Source organism: Bufo gargarizans, chromosome 8 (assembly GCF_014858855.1).
Source record: "Bufo gargarizans isolate SCDJY-AF-19 chromosome 8, ASM1485885v1, whole genome shotgun sequence".
Taxonomy (NCBI): Eukaryota; Metazoa; Chordata; class Amphibia; order Anura; family Bufonidae; genus Bufo; species Bufo gargarizans.
The window spans coordinates 9,207,629-9,230,577 of NC_058087.1; the positions used below are offsets into that span (position 1 = coordinate 9,207,629).

The window sequence follows — 22,949 nt, forward strand, 5'->3', positions numbered from 1 at the left end:
TGGTGGGTGACGTGAAGCATGATTCTCTGCTATGACATGAAGACTGATTCTCTGGTGACATGAAGCCAGATTCTGTGTTATGGGACCTCTCTCTGCCTGGGTGCCAGGGCCTTGTCATGGAACCATGAACCAGACGTACAACAAGAGATAAGTGGAAATAAGAAGGCTTTATTGAAAATCAAGCTGTAAGCAAAAGTCCAAACGGATGGCTAAACTGAAGCAGGGTCTACGTAGACAGAGGTCAGGAACCAGAAGGGTAGTCAGACGAAGCCAGGATCAGGAACCAACGGGGTAGTCAGACGAAGCCAGGATCAGGAACCAACGGGGTAGTCAGACGAGGCCAGGATCAGGAACCAGAAGCAGCAGCAGTCTTAGAAGCATGTGAACACAGGAGGACCAAGCAAGGAACTGAAGCCACAGACCTCCTATATATATGAGCTAGGCATCCAGCTCCTCCCAGTGGGAAGGAGAAGCCGCAGGGTGGGAGGCTACAAGAAACCCAGAAACCAAGATGGCCGCCAGCACATGTCAAACGAAGGAGAACAGTGAGAAGGTAAGACCATGACAGGCCTAAATTTATGACAATGGACTGTTACAGTGGTGGGTGACGTGAAGCCTGATTCTCTGCTATGATATGAAGACTGATTCTCTGCTGACATGAAGCCAGAATCTGTGTTATGGGACCTCTCTCCTCTGCCTGGGTGCCAGGGCCTAAATTTATGACAATGGACTGTTACAGTGGTGGGTGATGTGAAGCCTGATTCTCTGCTATGATATGAAGACTGATTCTCTGGTGACATGAAGCCAGATTCTGTGTTATGGGACCTCTCTCCTCTGCCTGGGTGCCGGGGCCTAAATTTATGACAATGGACTGTTACAGTGGTGGGTGACGTGAAGCATGATTCTCTGCTATGACATGAAGACTGATTCTCTGCTGACATGAAGCCAGATTCTGTGTTATGGGACCTCTCTCCTCTGCCTGGGTGCCAGGGCCTAAATTTATGACAATGGACTGTTACAGTGGTGGGTGACGTGAAGCATGATTCTCTGCTATGATATGAAGACTGATTCTCTGCTGACATGAAGCCAGATTCTGTGTTATGGGACCTCTCTCATTTGCCTGGGTGCCAGGGCCTAAATTTATGACAATGGACTGTTACAGTGGTGGGTGACGTGAAGCCTGATTCTCTGCTATGATATGAAGACTGATTCTCTACTGACATGAAGCCAGATTCTGTGTTATGGGACCTCTCTCTTCTGCCTGGGTGCCAGGGCCTAAATTTATGACAATGGACTGTTACAGTGGTGGGTGACGTGAAGCATGATTCTCTGCTATGATATGAAGTCTGATTCTCTGCTGACAGGAAGCCAGATTCTGTGTTATAGGACCTCTCTCCTCTGACTGGATGCCAGGGCCTGAATTTATGACAATGGACTGTTACAGTGGTGGGTAACGTGAAGCCTGATTCTCTGCTATGACATGAAGACTGATTCTCTGCTGACATGAAGCCAGATTCTCTGTTACGGGACCTCTCTCCTCTGCCTGGGTGCCGGGGCCTAAATTTATGACAATGGACTGTTACAGTGGTGGGTGACGTGAAGCCTGATTCTCTGCTATGATATGAAGACTGATTCTCTGCTGACATGAAGCCAGATTCTGTGTTATGGGACCTCTCTCCTCTGCCTGGGTGCCAGGGCCTAAATTTATGACAATGGACTGTTACAGTGGTGGGTGACGTGAAGCCTGATTCTCTGCTATGATATGAAGACTGATTCTCTGCTGACATGAAGCCAGATTCTGTGTTATGGGACCTCTCTCCTCTGCCTGGGTGCCAGGGCCTAAATTTATGACAATGGACTGTTACAGTGGTGGGTGACGTGAAGCATGATTCTCTGCTATGATATGAAGACTGATTCTCTGCTGACATGAAGCCAGATTCTGTGTTATGGGACCTCTCTCCTCTTCCTGGGTGCCAGGGCCTAAATTTATGACAATTGACTGTTACAGTGGTGGGTGACGTGAAGCATGATTCTCTGCTATGATATGAAGACTGATTCTCTGCTGACATGAAGCCAGATTCTGTGTTATGGGACCTCTCTCCTCTGCCTGGGTGCCAGGGCCTAAATTTATGACAATGGACTGTTACAGTGGTGGGTAACGTGAAGCCTGATTCTCTGCTATGACATGAAGACTGATTCTCTGTTACGGGACCTCTCTCTTCTGCCTGGGTGCCGGGGCCTAAATTTATGACAATGGACTGTTACAGTGCTGGGTGACGTGAAGCCTGATTCTCTGCTATGACATGAAGACTGATTCTCTGGTGACATGAAGCCAGATTCTCTGTTACGGGACTTCTCTCCTCTGCCTGGGTGCCGGGGCCTAAATATCTGAGAATGGACTGTTCCAGTGGTGGGTGGCGTGAAGCCAGAATCTCTGCTATGGGACCTCTCTCCAATTGATATTGGTTAATTTTTATTTAATTTTTTTTTATTTTTATTCATTTCCCTATCCACATTTGTTTGCAGGGGATTTACCTACATGTTGCTGCCTTTTGCAGCCCTCTAGCCCTTTCCTGGGCTGTTTTACAGCCTTTTTAGTGCCGAAAAGTTCGGGTCCCCATTGACTTCAATGGGGTTCAGGACAAAGTTCGGAACGGGTTCGGATCCCGAACCCGAACATTTCCGGGAAGTTCGGCCGAACTTCTCGAACCCGAACATCCAGGTGTTCGCTCAACTCTAATTGTCATATTTTTAGAGAAAAATACACGCCGTTCACGTTTGGTCATATTTGCGCTATAAGGGTGTCTTGTCATATTTCTCGAGAAAAAGAGAAAAAAACAAGCCGTTCACATTTGGTGTTATTTGCGTTAAACCATTCATTGTCCTATTTCTAGAGAAAAAAAGGAAAAATACACGCCGTTCACATTTGGTGTTATTTGCGCTAAAAGCGTTTCTTGTCATATTCCTAGAGAAAAAGAGAAAATACATGCTGGTTACATTTGGTGTTATTTGCACCGAAATAATTTAGTGGCCTATTTTAGTACAATGTGAGAAATATGTACTCAGTTCACTCTTGCTGTTATTTGCGCAAAATAATTTTGTGGCCTATTTCAGTACAAAAAGAACAATATATTTGTCACTTTTAGGGGTGTTTTAATTTCCGTTTCATTTGGTTAGTCCAGCTACAAGTATGTCAGGCAGAGAAGTGCCAGGCCATGCACAGAGTAGTGGCAGAGGCATGCATGTTTCTGGCTAGTGTTAAGCGAGCATGCTTGGCACATCACAGTGTTTGGCTGAATACTATGTTTGCTCGAGCACAACTGAACACAATTAAAATCAATAAAACCAGGCACCCCCTGCTCTAAAGAAGAAAAGGTGTCTGTTCACACAAACAGGTTAGAAATAGATGGAAACACCACCAAAATGGTTTGGAACCAGCATGGAAAGAATGTATGGATGCATCTTGGACTCCCATTACCTATGACATACAATAAACAAGCACACAAAGGCTATATGCCTAAAGCCAGGTATGTGCAAGCCAACAATCTATCTTTGAGACAGTCAGCATACCTTACAATGGCAGCCTTGTGCACTATGAGATACTCCAAACCAGCTCTCATGTGGCTGAGAGCCAGTAAGCCTCAAAGCTGCTTCACAACTGTTGGATGGCTTGGTTGGACCTGCACACCTAGATCATTATCATTAGGGTGAAAAAAAAGTTTTCTGATTGTTCTAAGGGTAATTTCACACTATCGTTTTTCTTTTGCTGCACTGAGTTCCATCATAGGGGCTCAATACCGGAAAAGAACTGATCAGTTTTATCCCAAAGCATTCTGAATGGAGATAAATCCATTTAGGATGCATCAGGATGTCATCAGTTCAGTCACTGAATGGCGTTTTGGACGGAGGAAATACTGCAGTAAGCTGCGGTATTATCTCCGTCAAAAATTCCAGATCAGTTGCCGGAATGCCGGATCCGTATTGTACCGCAATGCCGGATCCGTCCTTCCGGTCTGCGCATGCACAGACCGGTAAAAAAATATATTGCGGATCCGTTTCTCCGGATGACATCCGGAGAGACGTCTCCATTCTTGTAATGCATTTGTAAGACGGATCCTCAACCGGATCCGTCTACAAATGCTGTCCGTTTGCATGCAGATTGCTGGATTGCAGGCGACGGAACTGCTTGCCAAAACACTCTGCCGCAAGTGTGAACGCAGCCTAATAATATTCAATAACCTTTCTATATAGCTTTCTCATGTAAATGTATTTGCATAATTGTGGCCATATGCAAATTAGCTGAATCTGTTTGCTTTTCAGCCTAAACAGCATTTGCATGGAACAATTGCGATACAAATTTGCAATTAAAATATTTGCGATCAATACTACTCATGAACAGCTCCAATTATTGGATTCATAGTCTTATGAAAAGACTATGAATCCAATAGATGGCGCTGCTCATGATTTTTTGTCATCCAAATGATAATGATCTAGGTGTGCAGGTCCACCCAAGCCATCCAACAGATATGAAGCAACTTTGAGTCAGATGAGAGCTGGTTTTGAATGTCTCATAATGCACAATGCTGCCATCGTAAGGTATGCTGACTGTATCTGTCTCATGGATAGATTGTTGTCTTGTACATACCTGGCTTTTGGCATATAGCCTTTCTGTGGTTTTCTACTGATGTTATAGGTAATAGGAGTCCAAAATGCATCCAGATGTCCTCCCCATGTTGTTTTCAAAACATGTTGGTGGTGTATTTATTAGTTTCTTTTTTGTGTAAACCACACACTCTCTCCTCTTCGGAGCAGGGCATGCCTGGTTTAATGCTAGGGATCTCCTATTGACTTCTATTGTGTTCGGTCGAGCACCTGAGCATCCCGATGTGTTTAACTCGAGCACTTTAGTGCTCGATCAACACTATTTCTGGCACAAGCAGAGGTCGCAGCGAGAGGCCTGAGATCCCAGTGTTATTTAGCGGTCTTGACCAGCAACCCAGCGGTTCTTGATTGGTCATCCACGTTGACCCAAGTGACATCAGACACCCCAAGCCAACAGTCGGTGGGTTTGTCAGACACATTCCTTAGTTGGCATGGCCCAGGAGTAGGCCCTGTGCCCGTACATATCCTAAACCTGCCTCTGTCCTTTTCTGTTCCCTCACCGCTAGAAGTAGTATATGCTATAGGCTCAGCTTCACTTTTCAGCGAGGGACAGCTATTAGAGGACAGTCAGCAGCTACTGCCTAGCCAGGATCTGGAGGAGACATCCGCCGCATCCTCTGCTAGGCGGGCAAGTAGTGATGAGGAGAGTGGCACGGGAGCTTGTGCTGCAAGTGATCAGGCTCCTGACCCAGAGGACGTAAGCAATGTGCAGACGCTAACCGATGATGATGAAGCCGATCGCACTTGGGAGACGGGTGCAGAAGGGGCTTCATCATCATCAGGAGAAGAGGGTGGCAGTTTACCAGTGATGCAGCTGTGGAGCCAGCAAGGTGGTAGTATGGCTGGGAGTCAGCAGGGTGGCAGCAGTGGGAGGTCAGGAGCCAAACATGCCAGGGGTTGACCACCTGCTTCGCAGCAGTCTACCCGCCTGGGAGGTACTGGTGCAGGGGTTCGCGGAGGCAGCGGCGGTAGCAACCAATCACTGCAGACTGTTGGGGGAAAATCATCTACTTGGCGGTGTGGCTGTTTTTCTTCAAAGCGCCAGAGGAGGTAAATGTGGCCATATGTCACATCTGTGGGCAGAAGGTGAAGCGTGGCCAGGGTGCCAATGTTGGCACTGTGGCCCTGTGTCAACATATGCAGCGTCACCATACAGTGGCCTGGCAGAACCGTGGTTCCTATGTGGTTGTCCAGCCTGCCGCAGCAACCGCTACATCACCCAGTGGCACGCACTCAGTTTCATCCAGTCAAGGCTCCACCACCTCACCAAAGGGAGCTGTCTGTCAATCCCATCTTCTGCTGGTCCAGATGCTCCTGCTCCTACTCCTCGTCAGTCATTCCATCAGCAATTGATCACCAAAGCGATTGCCAAGAGAAAAAAGTATTTGTGCACGCATCCAACGGCGCAGAAGCTGAACGTGCTCCTGTTCAACCAAGTGGTGGACTCTGCACCTTTCAGAGAACTAATGGCTTGTGCCAAGCTGAGGTGGAGGGTCCCAAGCCATCATTTCTTTGCAAAAAAGGCAGTACCAGCCCTGCACACATATGTAGAACAGAAGGTGGGCCAGTCCTTTAGCCTGTCAGTGTGTGGAGCTGTAACTACGGTCAGGGACAATACTTGTCCTTTATGGCCCACTGGGTGAATGTGGTTCCTGCACAGCCACACTAGCAACTTGGACAGGTCACGCCACTTTCTCCTCTATGTTGTCATGCCATTGGTCCTGCGACAATGTCTGCCTCTGCCTCCTCATCCTCCACCGTGTTCTCAGCCTCCACTGTAGGGACAATTCACAATGCGTGCCCCTCCAGCATAACACATGTCCAGGGCTCGGCGGTGTCACGCTGTTCTGCACCTGGTTTGCCTTGGAGAACGGAGTCACACAGGGGAGGAATTGCTCCGTGAGATGCATCAAGAAATTGCAGGTGTTTAGTGTGTCGGGGGCCATGGCTGCCCCAAGGAGAACTCCCTGTCAGCCCAAAATGTGGAGAGACTGACCTTTGTCAAGATGAATCAGGTTTTGGCCAGGATTTCCACCCACCAATGCCTGATGCATCAGACTAGGTCATCCATGGTGCCACACCAACACTTTGATACAAGAGACCAGTTTCTTCTGACTATCTGCCTCAGCTACTACTTTGTTGCTGCAAACCGCCTGATGCAACACATCTGATGCCAAATGCTCCTTATTTCACCCACCTTCGTCTGCGGGTACTGGTATTGCCACCCTCCGCCCCACTCTGTTACCGGGTAACTTTCTGGTCCCCTGATGCAGCTGCTGCTACCATCTCCAAACGATGTCACCTTGAAACTCTGTGGTCTGCTCCTTATGCTGCCATCTCCACACTATGTCACCTTGCCACTGCGGTCTCTTCCTGCTGCTGCCTCCATCTCCACACAATGTCACCTTGCCACTCTGTGGTCTCCTCCTGCTGCTGCTGCCATCTCCACACTATGTCACCTCGCCACTCTGTGGTCTCCTCCTGCTGCTGCCATCTCCAAACTATGTCACCTTGCCACCTCACAGAACACCCACAGTTTGTTAAATCTCAGGGTTGTGTCTCTGACAAGCTGATCTGCAGTATTCAGGCACCACAGGGAACTGTGCTGGCACCGCTCATCTTCACCCTCTACACTGCATACTACTCCATCAACTCCCCAGGCTGCCACCTACAGAAGTTCTCTGAAGTTCTCTGATGACTTTGCCATAGTCGGCCTTATCACAGGTGAGGACGACTCCGAGTACAGACAGGGGACACAGGATTTTGTGGACTGGTGTCAGCGGAAACAGCTTCAGATCAACGCGGAACACAGGCAAAACCAAGGAGCTGGTGGTGGATTTCCGCAGACACAGGCCCTCTGCTTTGGTTCCGGTGAACATACAGGGAAGTGACATTGAGGTGGTGGACTCTTATAAGTACCTGGGTGTTCACGTGAACAACAAACTGGACTGGAGCCATAACACTGATGCTCTTTTCAAAAAGGGTCAGAGCAGACTCTATCTGTTGAGGAGACTGAAGTCATTTGGAGTGCAGGGGACGCTCCTAAAGACCTTCTTTGATTCAGTGGTGGCATCAGCCATATTCTATAGTGTGGTTTGTTGGGGGAACAGCTTATCTGTGGCTGAGAGATTAGATAAGATCATTAAGAAGACCAGCTCTGTCCTAGGTTGTTCCCTCTATCCAGTGCAGGAGGTGGGTGACAGAAGAACTCTAGCAAAATTAACATCATTGTTAGACAATGTCTCCCACCTCATGCATGAAGCTGTTGTTGGAGCTGGAGGGCTCCTTCAGTGACAGACTGCTGCATCCTAGGTGCAAATTCTGTGATTTGTTTTTCTTGTATTTTACGCTCTAATTTCTAAGTACTCTTATTTTGCTCCTGTTGTAATTGCTGCTGTTATGCCGTAATTTCACCATTGAGTGACAATAGAGGGATTTTCTTCTTCTTCATCTTCTTCTTCACTCTGTGGTCTCCTCCTGCTGCTGCCATCTCCACACTGTGTCACCTTGCCACTTTGTGATCTCCTCCTGCTGCTGCCATATTCACACTATGTCACCTTGCCACTCTGTGATCTCCTCCTGCTGCAATCTCTACACTATGTCACCTTGCCACCCTGTGGTCTCCTCCTGCTGCTGCCGCCATCTCCACACTACATATGTCACCTTTCCACTTTGTTGTCTCCTCCTGCTGCCGCCATTTCAAATCTATGTCATCTGGCCACTCTATGGTATCCTCCTGTATGAGACGTACAACAATACTGATGGATTATTGAGCAAATGCTGACCGAGTGAAGGCGGATGCTCCACACAGGATCCGTTTTTTGTGGGTCATTGCTCTGAGGGATCAGAGGAAGGGCAAATTAATTAGTGATGTCAACACAAACTTACTGCTGACACCCTCTCCACTCTGTCAGGGGGCCTCTACTTGTATAAGCATTTATTAGAACAGGTTCTCTAGAACATCTATGTGGAATCAGCTGACAAGTGTGTAAAAGGAGTGTGCTTCCTATTTACACTAACATGTACCTGTAAGGCAGAGTTCCTATTTTAGTTATTTGGTCAGTTTTGGTGAATTTAAGTATACTTTATTATAATTTTAATCCATTTTTAATCCAGTTATTTAATTAATTTACTAATAAAAATTACATGTTGCCAAAGACAGGAGAGAATTGGCCAGTTTTCTGTTTATTCAACAATGTGGCGTTGCGATGCATAAAGCATGCCAAGAAAAAAATTCCTCTCCACCTGGAGATGAATCCTGTCAAGATTGCTGCAAGTGTGGTATTGGCTGCTCATCGACCAAGATACTTCTGGGGGAAACCTGCCTGGAATGAACAGGCCTCCAGTAGCTACATACAATGAGAAGACAAAGCTTTAAAATAGCTTGGATCCCGGAAGAGTCGCAAAGTTTGTCAAAATTCAAAGCAACCAACTAGGCCCCGGTCTTATCGTCCGGAGAAAATATCACAGGTTCCCAGTCATCATGGAAATGAAAAGGAGGGCATCCTTATTATATTTAATTAATGTAATAATAAAATATTTAATACATTTACTAACAAAATTAAAATTTTGTCTATGACAGGAGAGAATTGTCCAGTCTTATTCAACAACGTGGTGTTGCGATGGAGAAAGCATGCCAAGAAAGCAATCTCTCTCCTCCTGGAGAAGAATCCTGTCAAGATTGCTGCAAGTGTGGTATTGGCTGCTCATCGACCAAGATACTTATGCGGGAAACCTGCCTGGAATAAACAGGCCTCCAGTAGCTACAGACAATGAGAAGACAAAGCTCCAAGATAGCTTGGAGCCTGGAAGAGTCGCAAAGTTAGTCAAGATTCAAACCAACCAACTAGGCCCCGGTCTTTTCGTCCGGTGAAAACATCACAGATTTCCAGTCATCATGGAAATAAACAGGAGGGCATCCTGAGGTGCACGGAGATGGAGAAGGTCTTCGGATTCCCCCTGCACTATACGGACGTCTCAGAAATGAACCGCTGCTCCTGACAGCAGCTCCTTGGAAGGTCATGGAGCGTCCCGGTCATCCGGCATCTATTCGCCCCACTGAAGGATTATCTGGAAAGTGTGTAGAAGCCACACAGGGCCCCCATACTGCATATTTATCATGGAGACACCAGATTTTACAATATTATTCTGTGCTTTAGCAATACTGATTGATTATTGAGCAAATGCTGACTGAGTGAAGGTGAATGCTCCACACAGGATCCGTTTTTTTGTGGGTTATTGTTCTGACGGATCAGGTCTGACGGATCAGGGGAAGGGCAAAATAATCAGTGACGTAAACACAAACTTACTGCTGACACCCTCTCCACTCTGTCGGGGGGCTCTACTTGAATTAGCGTTTAATAGAACAGGTTCTCTGGACATCTATGTGGAATCAGCTGACAAGTGTGTAAAAGGAGTGTGCTTCTTCTTTACACTAAAATCAACCTGTAAGTCTGAGGTAATACTTGAGTTATTTGGTCAGTTTTGGCCCCATGACTGCCCAAATAAGTGAATTGTGCAGTGTGATTCTAATAGCGACGCCTGTCATCTGCATGTCATACCGACTCACAGTATTATTTCACTACCCCAGCAGACTCCCTATGCGTGTTACTGCAAGGCACATTGCTCTACACCCATATAAAGGCTCTCTGCAGCCCTGAAATAGCAATTTTTTTATTGTGATTTGTCGCAAATTTTTCTGCAAAATTCGGCAAACCGACCAAATCGAATTTTTGAGAAATTTGCTTATCTCTACCATATACCATACCATAGGGCATATGGAAGAGGTTTTTCATTGTCAGGCAACTCTAATTATTCTTCAAATTAAGATCTTACCTCATGACAATGCTCCAAAGAAACATCAAGTAGTATCTTAAAATTTGCATATGTGTGATGGCATATACAAGTGGCAAACTTTGTCTCAGAAGCTGTTTTGTGAAAAAGTTTGCAACATTTTGCCATTTTTACGCCACTCTCGACAGTTTTGAAAAGAGGGAGGAAAAGTAGGACCCCAGTTAGCTATGTTAATTAGTTTCACTCCACAATTATCACTGCAACTTTTTTTTAAAGAGTTGCAAGAAACATACTTATGGAACTGGTATAAGAAAACCGGAGAAGCATTACTAGACAAAAGTATTATGTTTATAGATGTGCCAAATTCTTTAAACCACATTTAACATGTGATGTAAAGTACTCCAATGCAGGCTCAAGCGAAAACTGACTCCAATAGTTGCCCATGTGAGTTGCCCATGTGATAAACTACCCTATTGAGTTTCAGACCAAATCTTCTGTTTAGCGAACAACACAATCCATTTAGCCACAACAAAGACAGAATATAAAGGATGAAAGGCAAGAAGGTAGAGCAGTTCAAAATTCATGCATGTTTACATACTGTATATCTCATCTCCAACAAAAAGGGAATTTTATAATAAAAGTTAAAATAATAATAATAATAATAATAATAATAATAATAATAATAATAATAATATATTCCAATGATTTCAATTCTATGTTGATTTTGAGTAACAATGGTTAAAATGTTGCAGCAACATTTTTTTTTTTGAAGTGATAAAAATGAAAGAAAAAATTAAGTGCATGAACTTAAACGTTCAGATCTTTCCTCGCTTCTTCTCTTTCTATTCTGTCTATATGCTGTTCTCACTGAATATATTGTACTATACACCTGATGAAAGCCTCAATTCAAAACTGAAATGCATTGTGCCTATGACACAAATAAAGATTTTTTTTTTTTTTACTATAGCTGAGAAGATGCTTTGAGGCTTTGACTCATTTTTGCATTAGAAATCAAAAATTTGAAGATGAGTGGTCAATGTATTGCATGATAACAGGACCAAGATTGGTCGGTTGGTTCATTTTCTTTCTTCCATCTTTATAACTTGTGCCTAAATGTTTTACTTTACATGTTAACTGCAAAATAAACAAATGAATAAATAAAAAGGCAGACTGTAAAAATGTAGATAAAAAAGTATACTTCTCATTGTTTTTGGATTCGGTCCAATTAATATAGTTTACTCAACTTTTACATTGATTTGGGAAATTGCTAAGCAACTGACAAAACCTGCTACTCAAAAATTAGAGCTCACTGGTTAAAGACGGTGTGGGAGGTTGAGCAGCTTAATGTGGTCTCACTCTGGTCAGCTGTTCAGTCTGGTAAGAAAGGTTTTATAAGACATTAGTTAGCAAAGGACGTTGGAGATAATGTCTAGAGGCTCAATGGAGGGTAATTTACAATTTGTTATGCTTTTGCTGTCAGTGTTAAGGCTACTTTCACACTAGCGTTTTGGTTTTCCGTTTGTGAGATCCGTTCAGGGCTCTCACAAGCGGTCCAAAACGGATCAGTTTTGCCCTAATGCATTCTGAATAGAAAATGATCCACTCAGAATGCATCAGTTTGCATCAGTTCAGTCTCCATTCCGCTTTGGAGTTGGACACCAAAACGCTGCCTGAAGCGTTTTTCCTGTTTGTCCTGGGATGTGGAGCGAGACTGATCCATCCTGACATACAATGTAAACCCATGGGGATGGGTACGTTTTCTCTGACACGATAGAAAACTGATCTGTCCCCCATTGACTTTCAATGGTGCTCAAGATTGATCCATTATGGCTATAAAATACATTAATACATCGGATCCATTCATAATGGGTTCATGTGCCAAAAAAACACTATTGTGAAAGTAGAGTAAGTCTGTCTTTGCTTTCTGAGGTTTCACCAAATTTGTGAAATGGCATATAGCAATAATATATTTGGTGCAAGTGTAATGTGGGGTACGCCTATGTCTGTAAAGGCACACTAAGGGGTTGTCTGGCATGGTGATGCCACTTTTTTGTGACATTTGGAAATGTCACATATAGTAAAAGTGCCATAATAAAGCTGTAATACCAGTACTTGGACTTACATTTAGACCATTTGGCATACTCAGGCATAAGTTGCGGGATTTTGCACAAAGAAAGACATGCTACAAAATATGGGACAAAACACCAACACAAAACAGACATATTGCTAGTGATAAATGGCCTCTAAAGTTTTAACTGAATCCTACTTGGATCAGCTGGGGTCACCCATGTAACTGAACAGTATATCATTTAATCCCTGCTTGGATACAGACCAGGACATACATTTTATAGAAGGTCCTCCCGTCTGTTATTGGTGTATAGAAGGACATGACCAAATAAAGGTCAGACTAAGGCAACTGTTTCACAAGATCACTATCTCTTAATCCCATGTTCGTATGTGGCTTCTGGAAGAGAAATGTACAGAATAGCTATTACACTGGCAGTCTGTGCCTGCCACGATCTCTCCTCTCCTGGCAGGCATGCCCATTGTGGTAGCCTTTGACCTTCAGACAACTTAGTATTCATCTGTTAAGCATTCTAAGGCCTCTTCTCTTCTGCCTTCTGTTCCTTGGATGTACACATGCTCTCTTTTTTTTAAATAGTCAGTGCTAGTGGCCAATTCTGTCCCCAGGTATTGGCTGCTGTTCATGAGTGCAATAATACACTTTTCCCTATGGAATGGTGCCTGAACAATATGTTTCTTTGCTTTCTAGTTCCCGAAAATGTGCACTATTATTCTGTTCTATTGACCTCTGCCTGTTTATTGGATTTGATGCTCTGTTGCCTGACTACAAAATTGACCCTGAGTCACTTACCCCGACTTATTGCCTGTATACTAGATTGTACAAAGTCTGTCTTTCCTGATCTTGGCCTTTCCACTGACTATGTTCTAGCTTGTCTCCTTGGTTTACCCCATGGGTCAGACTGAAGAGAGACTACTCCAAAAGGTAGTGGCCTAGTTCTTCCTCTGTAGCAAACTCCAGACCCCTGTACAGGAGTTGATAGGTGAAGACCAGGTTTCAATTTATATAATATCCTTAGAAGTATCCCCAAGCCAAATCTATTCAGTGATACAATGGCACAGTAGCCCTGTGCAGTTTCCACTGGTGATATGATTAATGTATTGGAAGGTTTCAATAGCAAGACCATGATTGTCAGTTTTAATTGGTAAAAAAAAGGTTGCCAATACAGTTAAGTATGGTCCATTTCTATGAATGAAGACGCATGAGAACCAGAAAGCTCACCTAGCATGCATGTGTTGTGAATATGTTAGAGAAAATAGCTGCTGTCAGAGACCTCTAGTGGCAGCTCATCTCCTTTAGAACAAAAGGAAAGGACATACAACATGCAGGATCCTTCTCTTCCCTTGACATTGGCCACCAGAGGGACCATTGAGTCACCATACTCTTTAGATGATTAGCAAATTCTGCCAAAATTGGCAGTTATGGTCAATATACTTCTAATGCATATGGCCAACTTAAGTCAACAATCCATAATCAAGGCTGTTTATTTTCATCTATTCTTTAATTAATCATTATATATTTTTTTTATTTCTATTTCCAAAAGGAGTTATATTAAATTATTAAACCAAAACAAAATCTTTTTTTACCCCCAAAATAGCATTGCTCTGTCCACAATCTGTGTCTGGTATTGCAGTGAAACACCATCCATTAACTGTGATATCAGGCACAGCCTGAGGGCAATAGTGGCAATATACTGTATCTGGGACAATTTTTTTAATCTCATGCAACCCCTTTAAATGTGATAGTTATAAAGCACATTGGATTATTATATTTGATCTCCTTAGAGGTTCCTGGGGTCTTTCCAGAATTCATAGATCTACATGAGCCAAAGAGTAAAAATTTGCTGTGGCCTGTATAGACATCTCACTCCTGGCCCCATTTGTCTACATCAATCACATTTTAATTCTTTTATTATTTATTATTTTTCCCATTAAGAAACAGTTTGTATTCTACTTACTGTGGAGATATTGTGATATGTGTATTGTTCTTTCCTCTGTAAAGGTCCAGGCATTTGTGATTTTGTGGCACTTTAGTTGGTACGAGGACTTTTTGGATTCGATCCAGCATACTGTGTTTTTATCATAAAAAAAATCCAGAGTGTGAATTCCATTTGCATTTATAGAACTCCTATTGAGCGCTTTGCCCCCATTAATATCCAGCACTTCAATTGTTTCAGAGTTTGCAATCAAAAGAACCGGAGGTCTGTCAGCGGGCTCTAGGATTAAACATAATTCAATCATAAGTATTAGTTTGAAAGCAAAGTCAATCTGCATATCACATTGCATACATGAGAAAAGAGGGTTTCAACTTTATTATTGCACTGGATATACTGAATTGTCATGAGTATTTTTTTTTTTGTACTAATACCATAACATAAAGTAGCACAGAATCATAACTTAGAGTGTTGGAAAAAGACATACGGTACAGACCAAAAGTTTGGACACACCTTCTCATTCAAAGAGTTTTCTTTATTTTCATGACTATGAAAATGGTAGATTCACACTGAAGGCATCAAAACTATGAATTAACACTTGTGGAATTATATAAATAACAAAAAAGTGTGAAACAACTGAAAATATGTCATATTCTAGGTTCTTCAAAGTAGCCACCTTTTCCTTTGATTACTGCTTTGCACACTCTTGGCATTCTCTTGATGAGCTTCAAGAGGTAGTCACCTGAAATGCTCTTCCAACAGTCTTGAAGGAGTTCCCAGAGATGCTTAGCACTTGTTGGCCCTTTTGCCTTCACTCTGCGGTCCAGCTCACCCCAAACCATCTCAATTGGGTTCAGGTCCGGTGACTGTGGAGGCCAGGTCATCTGGCGCAGCACCCCATCACTCTCCTTCATAGTCAAATAGCCCTTACACAGCCTGAAGGTGTGTTTGGGGTCATTGTCCTGTTGAAAAATAAATGATGGTCCAACTAAACGCAAACCGGATGGAATAGCATGCCGCTGCAAGATGCTGTGGTAGCCATGCTGGTTCAGTACACCTTCAATTTTGGATAAATTCCCAACAGTGTCACCAGCAAAGCACCCCCACACCATCACACCTCCTCCTCCATGCTTCACGGTGGGAACCAGGCATGTAGAGTCCATCCGTTCACCTTTTCTGCGTCGCACAAAGACACGGTGGTTGGAACCAAAGATCTCAAATTTGGACTCATCAGACCAAAGCACAGATTTCCACTGGTCTAATGTCCATTCCTTGTGTTCTTTAGCCCAAACAAGTCTCTTCTGCTTGTTGCCTGTCCTTAGCAGTGGTTTCCTAGTAGATATTCTACCATGAAGACCTGATTCACACAGTCTCCTCTTAAGAGTTGTTCTAGAGATGTGTCTGCTGCTAGAACTCTGTGTGGCATTGACCTGGTCTCTAATCTGAGCTGCTGTTAACCTGCGATTTCTGAGGCTGGTGACTCGGATGAACTTATCCTCTGCAGCAGAGGTGACTTTTGGTCTTCCTTTCCTGGGGCAGTCCGCATGTGAGCCAGTTTCTTTGTAGCGCTTGATGGTTTTTGTGACTGCACTTGGGGACACTTTCAAAGTTTTCCCAATTTTTCGGACTGACTGACCTTCATATCTTAAAGTAATGATGGCCACTCGTTTTTCTTTACTTAGCTGCTTTTTTCTTGCCATAATACAAATTCTAACAGTCTATTCAGTAGGACTGTCAGCTGTGTATCCACCTGACTTCTCCACAACGCAACTGATGGTCCCAACCCCATTTATAAGGCAAGAAATCCCACTTATTAAACCTGACAGGGCACACCTGTGAAGTGAAAACCATTTCAGGTGACTACCTCTTGAAGCTCATCAAGAGAATGCCAAGAGTGTGCAAAGCAGCAATCAAAGCAAAAGGTGGCTACTTTGAAGAGCCTAGAATATGACATATTTTCAGTTGTTTCACACTTTTTTGTTATGTATATAATTCCACATGTATTAATTCATAGTTTTGATGCCTTCAGTGTGAATCTACAATTTTCATAGTCATGAAAATAAAGAAAACTCTTTGAATGAGAAGGTGTGTCCAAACTTTTGGTCTGTACTGTAGGTGCATCAGATCCAACCTGCAGTACAACCCTACCACCTTTTTGCAGAGGAAGGATATAAAACAAACACAACCCCAATAAAACATATACCAGTAGCGCTATATTAGGTATTAGGGGAAAAAGTCCTGCTAAAAATTTTTTTTTTTAAATTGATAGAGATTTTTTTATATATATATATATATATATATATATATAAAAATATTAGATAAAAGATAAAGAAAGATAGATTGATATATAGACAGATATGAGATACGTAGACATTAGATAGATAGATAGATAGATAGATATTAAATTGCAGGATAACAGGCTGAACTAGATGGACAGATGTCTTTTTTCAGCCTTATAAACTATGTTACTATGTAAATAGATAGATAATAGAGATGTATAGATAATAGATAAATAGATGGATGGATAGATAGATAGATAGATAGATAGATAGATAGATAGATAGATATGAGATAAAAAAGGAGAGAAAGAAAGATATTGACATATAGATATATATGAGATACTTTGACATTAGATAGTTAGATGTAAGATAAAAAAGGTAGATAGATAAATAGATAGATAAGATATATAGATAGATAAATGGATTGCTAGATAGGTAGATAAGAAATAAAGAAGGAAAGATATGAGATAAACAGGTAGATAGATACGTAGATGGATAGGTAGATAGATAGATAAATCAGTGCCTTTATAAATGTATACTGCAGAGCTGTAGCCCCTATTGTTATTCAGGGCCATACAAAGCCAATTATATTTACAGTGAAGCTTGATTTATACTTAATATATTGTTTCCCCAATCGCCAGGACGTGGCTCAGTGTTTGCTCACAGGTAACCAACCTTGCCAAGGATTATTTTTCCAGACGCTTTGAACTATTTGAAGGTAGAAACCAGGCATCATGAAATCCTCTTTGTTGTCTTGCTAGCATAAAGTGTCAGGGGAGCCATCTTTTATGCTTCCCTTATGGCTGTTAGGTCAAAGAGAAGCTTAGAGGTTTAGGGACCACAAAGGTTTCTCAGGATATCAGTACTTCAGAACACTTAGAGGATTTTATTGGTTTGTTTACTTGTTTCAACCACAGCTATAGAATAGTAAGGAGACTCAGCCTCAGCTCTATCACGGTGAATTGTCACACCTTCCAATTTTACTCAAAATCTATTAGGAGTCGATGCCAAAAAAAGAATGAGTGGGGTCATGCATCAACTTAAATGTACTTCTGCAAAGGTTATACGCATCATTTGTGTTCAGCATCTGTAAATGGAGCACATCAGTAGAACGGAGGTGACCTACAGGCTCTTCAGACATTTGTTTTCGCTACTTTCAATAAAATATGCAGGACAAATGTCACAAATCGAGTAAGAGGCGCTTGGCTTCTGTTTCTTTGATAAAAGATCCTTCTGTCTCTGGCAATCTTTTAGATCAATCAAACAGCGAATTTCCATTCCTCTCTGTGATAAAAACCTGTCTTGCTACTAGTTGCACTCTTTTGTAAAGGACAAGTACCTGAGAACTAAGGACGAAGGCTAAGCTATGGATTTTCTGTGTCTTAAACTTGATTCTGTTTTCACATTGCAGACGTTTTCTATCATTTTTCTACGCCCCCACCACACACCATCTAACTATCCAAACACTGGTCATGATCCTTCAGATTTCTACATGTGTCCATCTCTCCCTTTCTGCAATATTTACTAAGAACTCCAATTTCCCACAAGACAAAACGAAAACATTCATGTGAATCGACATAAAAAAAATTGACAGACTACAATTTACATCACAACACCTGGGTGGACAACAGAGTGTCGAAAAATTATTGATTCTTTAGAGTCAAAATTTGACCCAATTTTTTCAAAATAAGTTGTTACAATCAGAGTTTCTTGAGATTCGATTCGGGAGAAAAAGCGTGAGATAATGAGAGAGCGAAAGAAATATAAGAGGGCGAAAGAGAGAGAGGAAGAGAGATTTTTCTGACATTTCAAATGGGTTTTCTGATACTTTAATACTGAAGGCCTGTCCTCTGGATAGGTCATCAGTATCTGAACGATGGGGGACCAACACCCAGGACCCCTGCCGATCAGCTATATCAGAAGGCAGCAGTGCTCACAGTAATGCCTTGGCCTACTCCAGCTTTTCCTAGTCCGTGTAATGTCACGTTCATTGGTCACTTGGTCTAGGAGCAGCTTAGCTCCATTGAAGTGAATGGGGCTGTGAGCGATACCACCCACAGCCAATATTCAGAGGATAGGTCATCAGTATTAAAGTCTTGGAAAACACTTGTAAACACTTTCTATTTAGGTAGAATCTATTTGCACCCAAATAGAATTTCTGACTTGAAGTGAGTTTTAGCAATTTTGCTTATCTCTATTCTTGGGATATATATCGAGCAAAGAGCTAAGGTAACAAATGAGACATCTGTAGGTGACAAAGGAAAATCTGAAGTGACTTTGGATTTTTTTTTTTAATGCATCCCTCTGTACATGACATAGCAAAAGGTTATGCTTTTCTATAAAATAAAAAAAATAAAAATAAATGGGTGTGCTGTCATATGGTGGCTTGAAATGTGCCAAAAAGGACACTCTTTTTTATATATTGTCTGTTTGAGGACCCGGGGGTGCACCACCAATCAGGCCAGGAGAGGTGATCGCCTCAGGCAGCTCCAGACATGGGCAGTAGGACGGAGGCAACCAAAGGGCTATGGGCTGAAGGGAAGGGGTTAGGTTTAGTGATGAGCGGCAGGGGCTATATTCAAATTAGCAATATTTCACGAATATTTGGGCAAATATTCATCATATATTCGCAAATTTGCTAATTCGAGAATTCGAGATTATTTTCTTGATTGCGAAAAATCGGCAATGTAATAGTTGCGTAATGAGCGCAAAATACAGGCGTGGGTCACTTTTGTTACATTTTCTAAGCTGCTAGAAGTTTCCTGAGACTGGAAAAAATGGTTGGCACGGCAGAACATTACAATAGCTTTATATGCAGTTAGAGTGCTCCAATATATTTGTGATTGCGCTAATCGGCACTAATGATGCAAATATTTTGGCACAATAAGTGAAACTTCACATTTTAGCAAGTATGTATAGACAGCAGAACCTATCACACTACCTAACACCCTGCACTGGAACCTATCAGCTACACTATATCAGGATATAACCTACACCGACTATCTCCCACTAACTATCTATCTAATGTAGTGTGGAAAGCACAGAGCACAGCAATGTCACTGCCCTCTCTCTCAGAACATTAAAAAACTGCAGAAAATGGCTGCTGGGGAGGTTGTTATATAGTAAGGGGGAGGGGCAGCTTTCCTATTGGTTGCTAGGGATGTTGCTAAGCTCTGACAAAGATATTGCAGTCTTCTCGTTGGCCCACAAGCAAGAAGCAGGGAGGTTACTGATGGAAAAAAAATCTAGAATATTCGAAATTACAAATATATATCACTATATTCTAAATATTCGCAAATTCTCGAAGTGACGATATTCGCGATTAATATTCACGCCCAACACTAGTTAGGTTAAGAAATTGGCATTGGGGATGGAGGGGCGCTGTTTCAGGTTATGCCTCAGACAGCAGAAAGGATAGGTGCACCCTGTGAGGACCTATGGATATGCTTGTCAGATGCGCTAGGAACTTTCTTGGCATAGATGCCATATGTCTAAAAAAATCGAATATGTAAATTCTTAATTTTGTGCTTTATGTCCAGCTTATCATGCATTTTCTACTGTAACGTTTTCTAATGTAGAACGTTACCATATACTGAACAATGGGAGAGATTTATCAATAAAGGAAATGTGGAGTAGTTGCCCATAGTAACCTGATATACTCCTGCTCAAATTTTTTGGGACCTTTTTTTAAATCAAAGCTGGAAACTGCTCCAGTACTTCTCCTTTGCACCAGTTTTGATACATCTCTCACTACAGATGATTAAGATGAAAGCTTCAGTCCGTTAATGACAGATCCACAGACTGGAATATTTATGATGTGACAAATACATGTCACAAATAAACGGGAAATGCATGAAATAAAGCATCAGTAAGCAATGAAAATCTTGTAAATAGCTTTAAATAGACCCCAGGGTTTCTCACTACAAATTTACAGATTTACATACTAAACATTAAAAAAAAATCAATGAGGCTTTTTGCTGCGTAAACTAATTAAACCCATTGGGGCTCGTTCATAGCCAGAAACACAAACTAAAATTTTTCCCTATATTGCCGGTAGAGGATGAAGGAGCTTTAACTTGAAACATAAAGATACTGAAATGCGCCTGTCCTCCATTGGATACGATCCCGTGGTCCCATCTTAGAAACGTTTAATTTGGATTTAAATTAAGCTACTAATATCTGGTGAAAATAACTGAGGCTAGCTATCACTGTCATCTATGCCTTTTTGTAAAACAAAGAGCAAATATGATAAGACAAAGTACAAAAATGCTTGGTAAATCATCAGCAAGAAAAAGCTACAGAACTCCTTTAAACAATAGTGCTGATTCCACTTTACATTTAGGTTGAAAAATATGTTGAAATACATATAAAAATATATAAAAATACTTTAAATACTACTACCTCTCTATTAACCAAGTTAAAACAATGGAAATAATATAGATTTGTGTTATTAGTATTATAATTATTAGCCCCTAAATTTGAGAAAACATAAAGTGATCCTTAATACACTTACACTTACACCCCCTTAACACAAAAGTTTCACTTGTTTCTGGCGGACACCCCAAGAATTTGAGGTAAAACCATAAATGAAAATTTGCATTTAATATGGAGACTGCGATTAAAGCGGAAGCTATGAATATATAATCAGCTTATTTGCATAATTACAAGCAAGGCTATTTTTATTAGATCACAAAAACCTGGCAATATTGAGGCAATAAATGTTTCATCTCCTCTTAAAAATGTTCCACAGTCTTTGTGTAGACATGCAACATGCCTTCTCTGTCTGCAGCCCTGGATTCTGGCTCCGACAATTTTATCTTTTCTGCCAGTTCCATTAAAAGATTGTTTAACTATCCCAGCTGGCTCAACAAGAAAGTTGTAAATTGGTTCTAATACAAGCTTTGATATTTCAACATTCACCCAACAGAGGTCAACCGTCTTCCACAATAATAAATCTAAATGAATATGTGATCTAAATTATGCTTGTTGCAACATATATTTAATATGTCTATTGGCTCTGTATGTAAATATATTTTCTATAATTTATGTATTTTCTTTTATATTATATAGAGCATCTTGTGAAATCAGACAGGTGAAAAGTTCCTGAGCAAAAAAAGTTTATATTTTTTTACTTTTTCAAGGCATGTAATAATAATAATAATAATAATAATAATTAGAGATTAATGAACCGAAGCTGACAAAGTGAAATTTGTTTAGAATTTCAGGAAAAATTAGATTTGCATCAAATGCGAATTTCCTCGCACTTCGTGGTAACGAATTGCATTTTTCCTAAAATGGCGGCTACACGTGTGAGTACTGAGGACATGGGGCAAGGAACTCTGGGAAGGCGGGATCACACTGATTGACATGCCTGCATGCAGCCAATCAACAGCCAGCCAGCCCTGTGATGTCACAGCCCTATAAATACGGCAGCCATTTTAGATTCTGCCATTTTCCAGCATTCAGAGTGTAGGGACAGACGTGTGAAGGAGCTAGGGAAAGCTATTGGAAAAACGATTTTGAAAAAAGAAAAAAGAAAAAATGATTTATAAGTGCAGGGAAAGGATAGGGAGAATCATTTCACAGCATCTTAGTGCAGGGAGAGGCGTCAGAAGGCACTAGGGACATTGATAGGAAAGTGATTTACAAGTGCAGGGAACGATTATTTGGGGATCCAAATGATCAATAGACAGCTCTGTTATTCAAGCTTTTTGTTATTAAGCTGCAAGTCTTATGTTGAAAAGCCTTTAGAGGCTTATGTTTTAGTATCTTATTCAGTACTACAAGAAAAATATATACGCATTTTACTTCTGCAGTTATTTATGTTGAAAGCATAAAGGGGTGTATTTCAGTAACAAAGAAAAAAATATATATATATGCACTCCACTGTTGCAGTTATTTATGGTGAAAGCGAATAGGGGCATATTCTAGTAAAAAAGAAAAATGTATACGCACTGCACTGTTGCAGTTATTTCTGGTGAAAGCGTACAGGGGAGTAATACAGTAAGAGTCCATTCACACGTCCGTAGTGTATTGCGGATCCGCAAATTGTGGATCCGCAGTACACCCGGCCGGCAACCCCCATAGAACTGCCTATTCTTGTCCACAATTGCGGACAAGAATAGGACATGTTCTATTTTTTTGCGGAACCGCGGCCGAAGTCCAGAAGTTCGGGGTCGTGCTCCGGAAAAGCGGGTGC

At 41.8% G+C, this 22,949-nt stretch overlaps 1 protein-coding gene across 1 annotated transcript in view; it reads right to left on the reverse strand.

Annotated features, from left to right (window-relative positions):
- The window catches only part of LRP1B (LDL receptor related protein 1B), a 1,294,122-nt gene that overhangs the window by 859,124 nt on the left and 412,049 nt on the right, over positions 1-22,949 (reverse strand). The window contains 1 exon segment of the mRNA XM_044303104.1: positions 14,496-14,753. Coding sequence (XP_044159039.1) covers positions 14,496-14,753 — 258 coding nt within the window.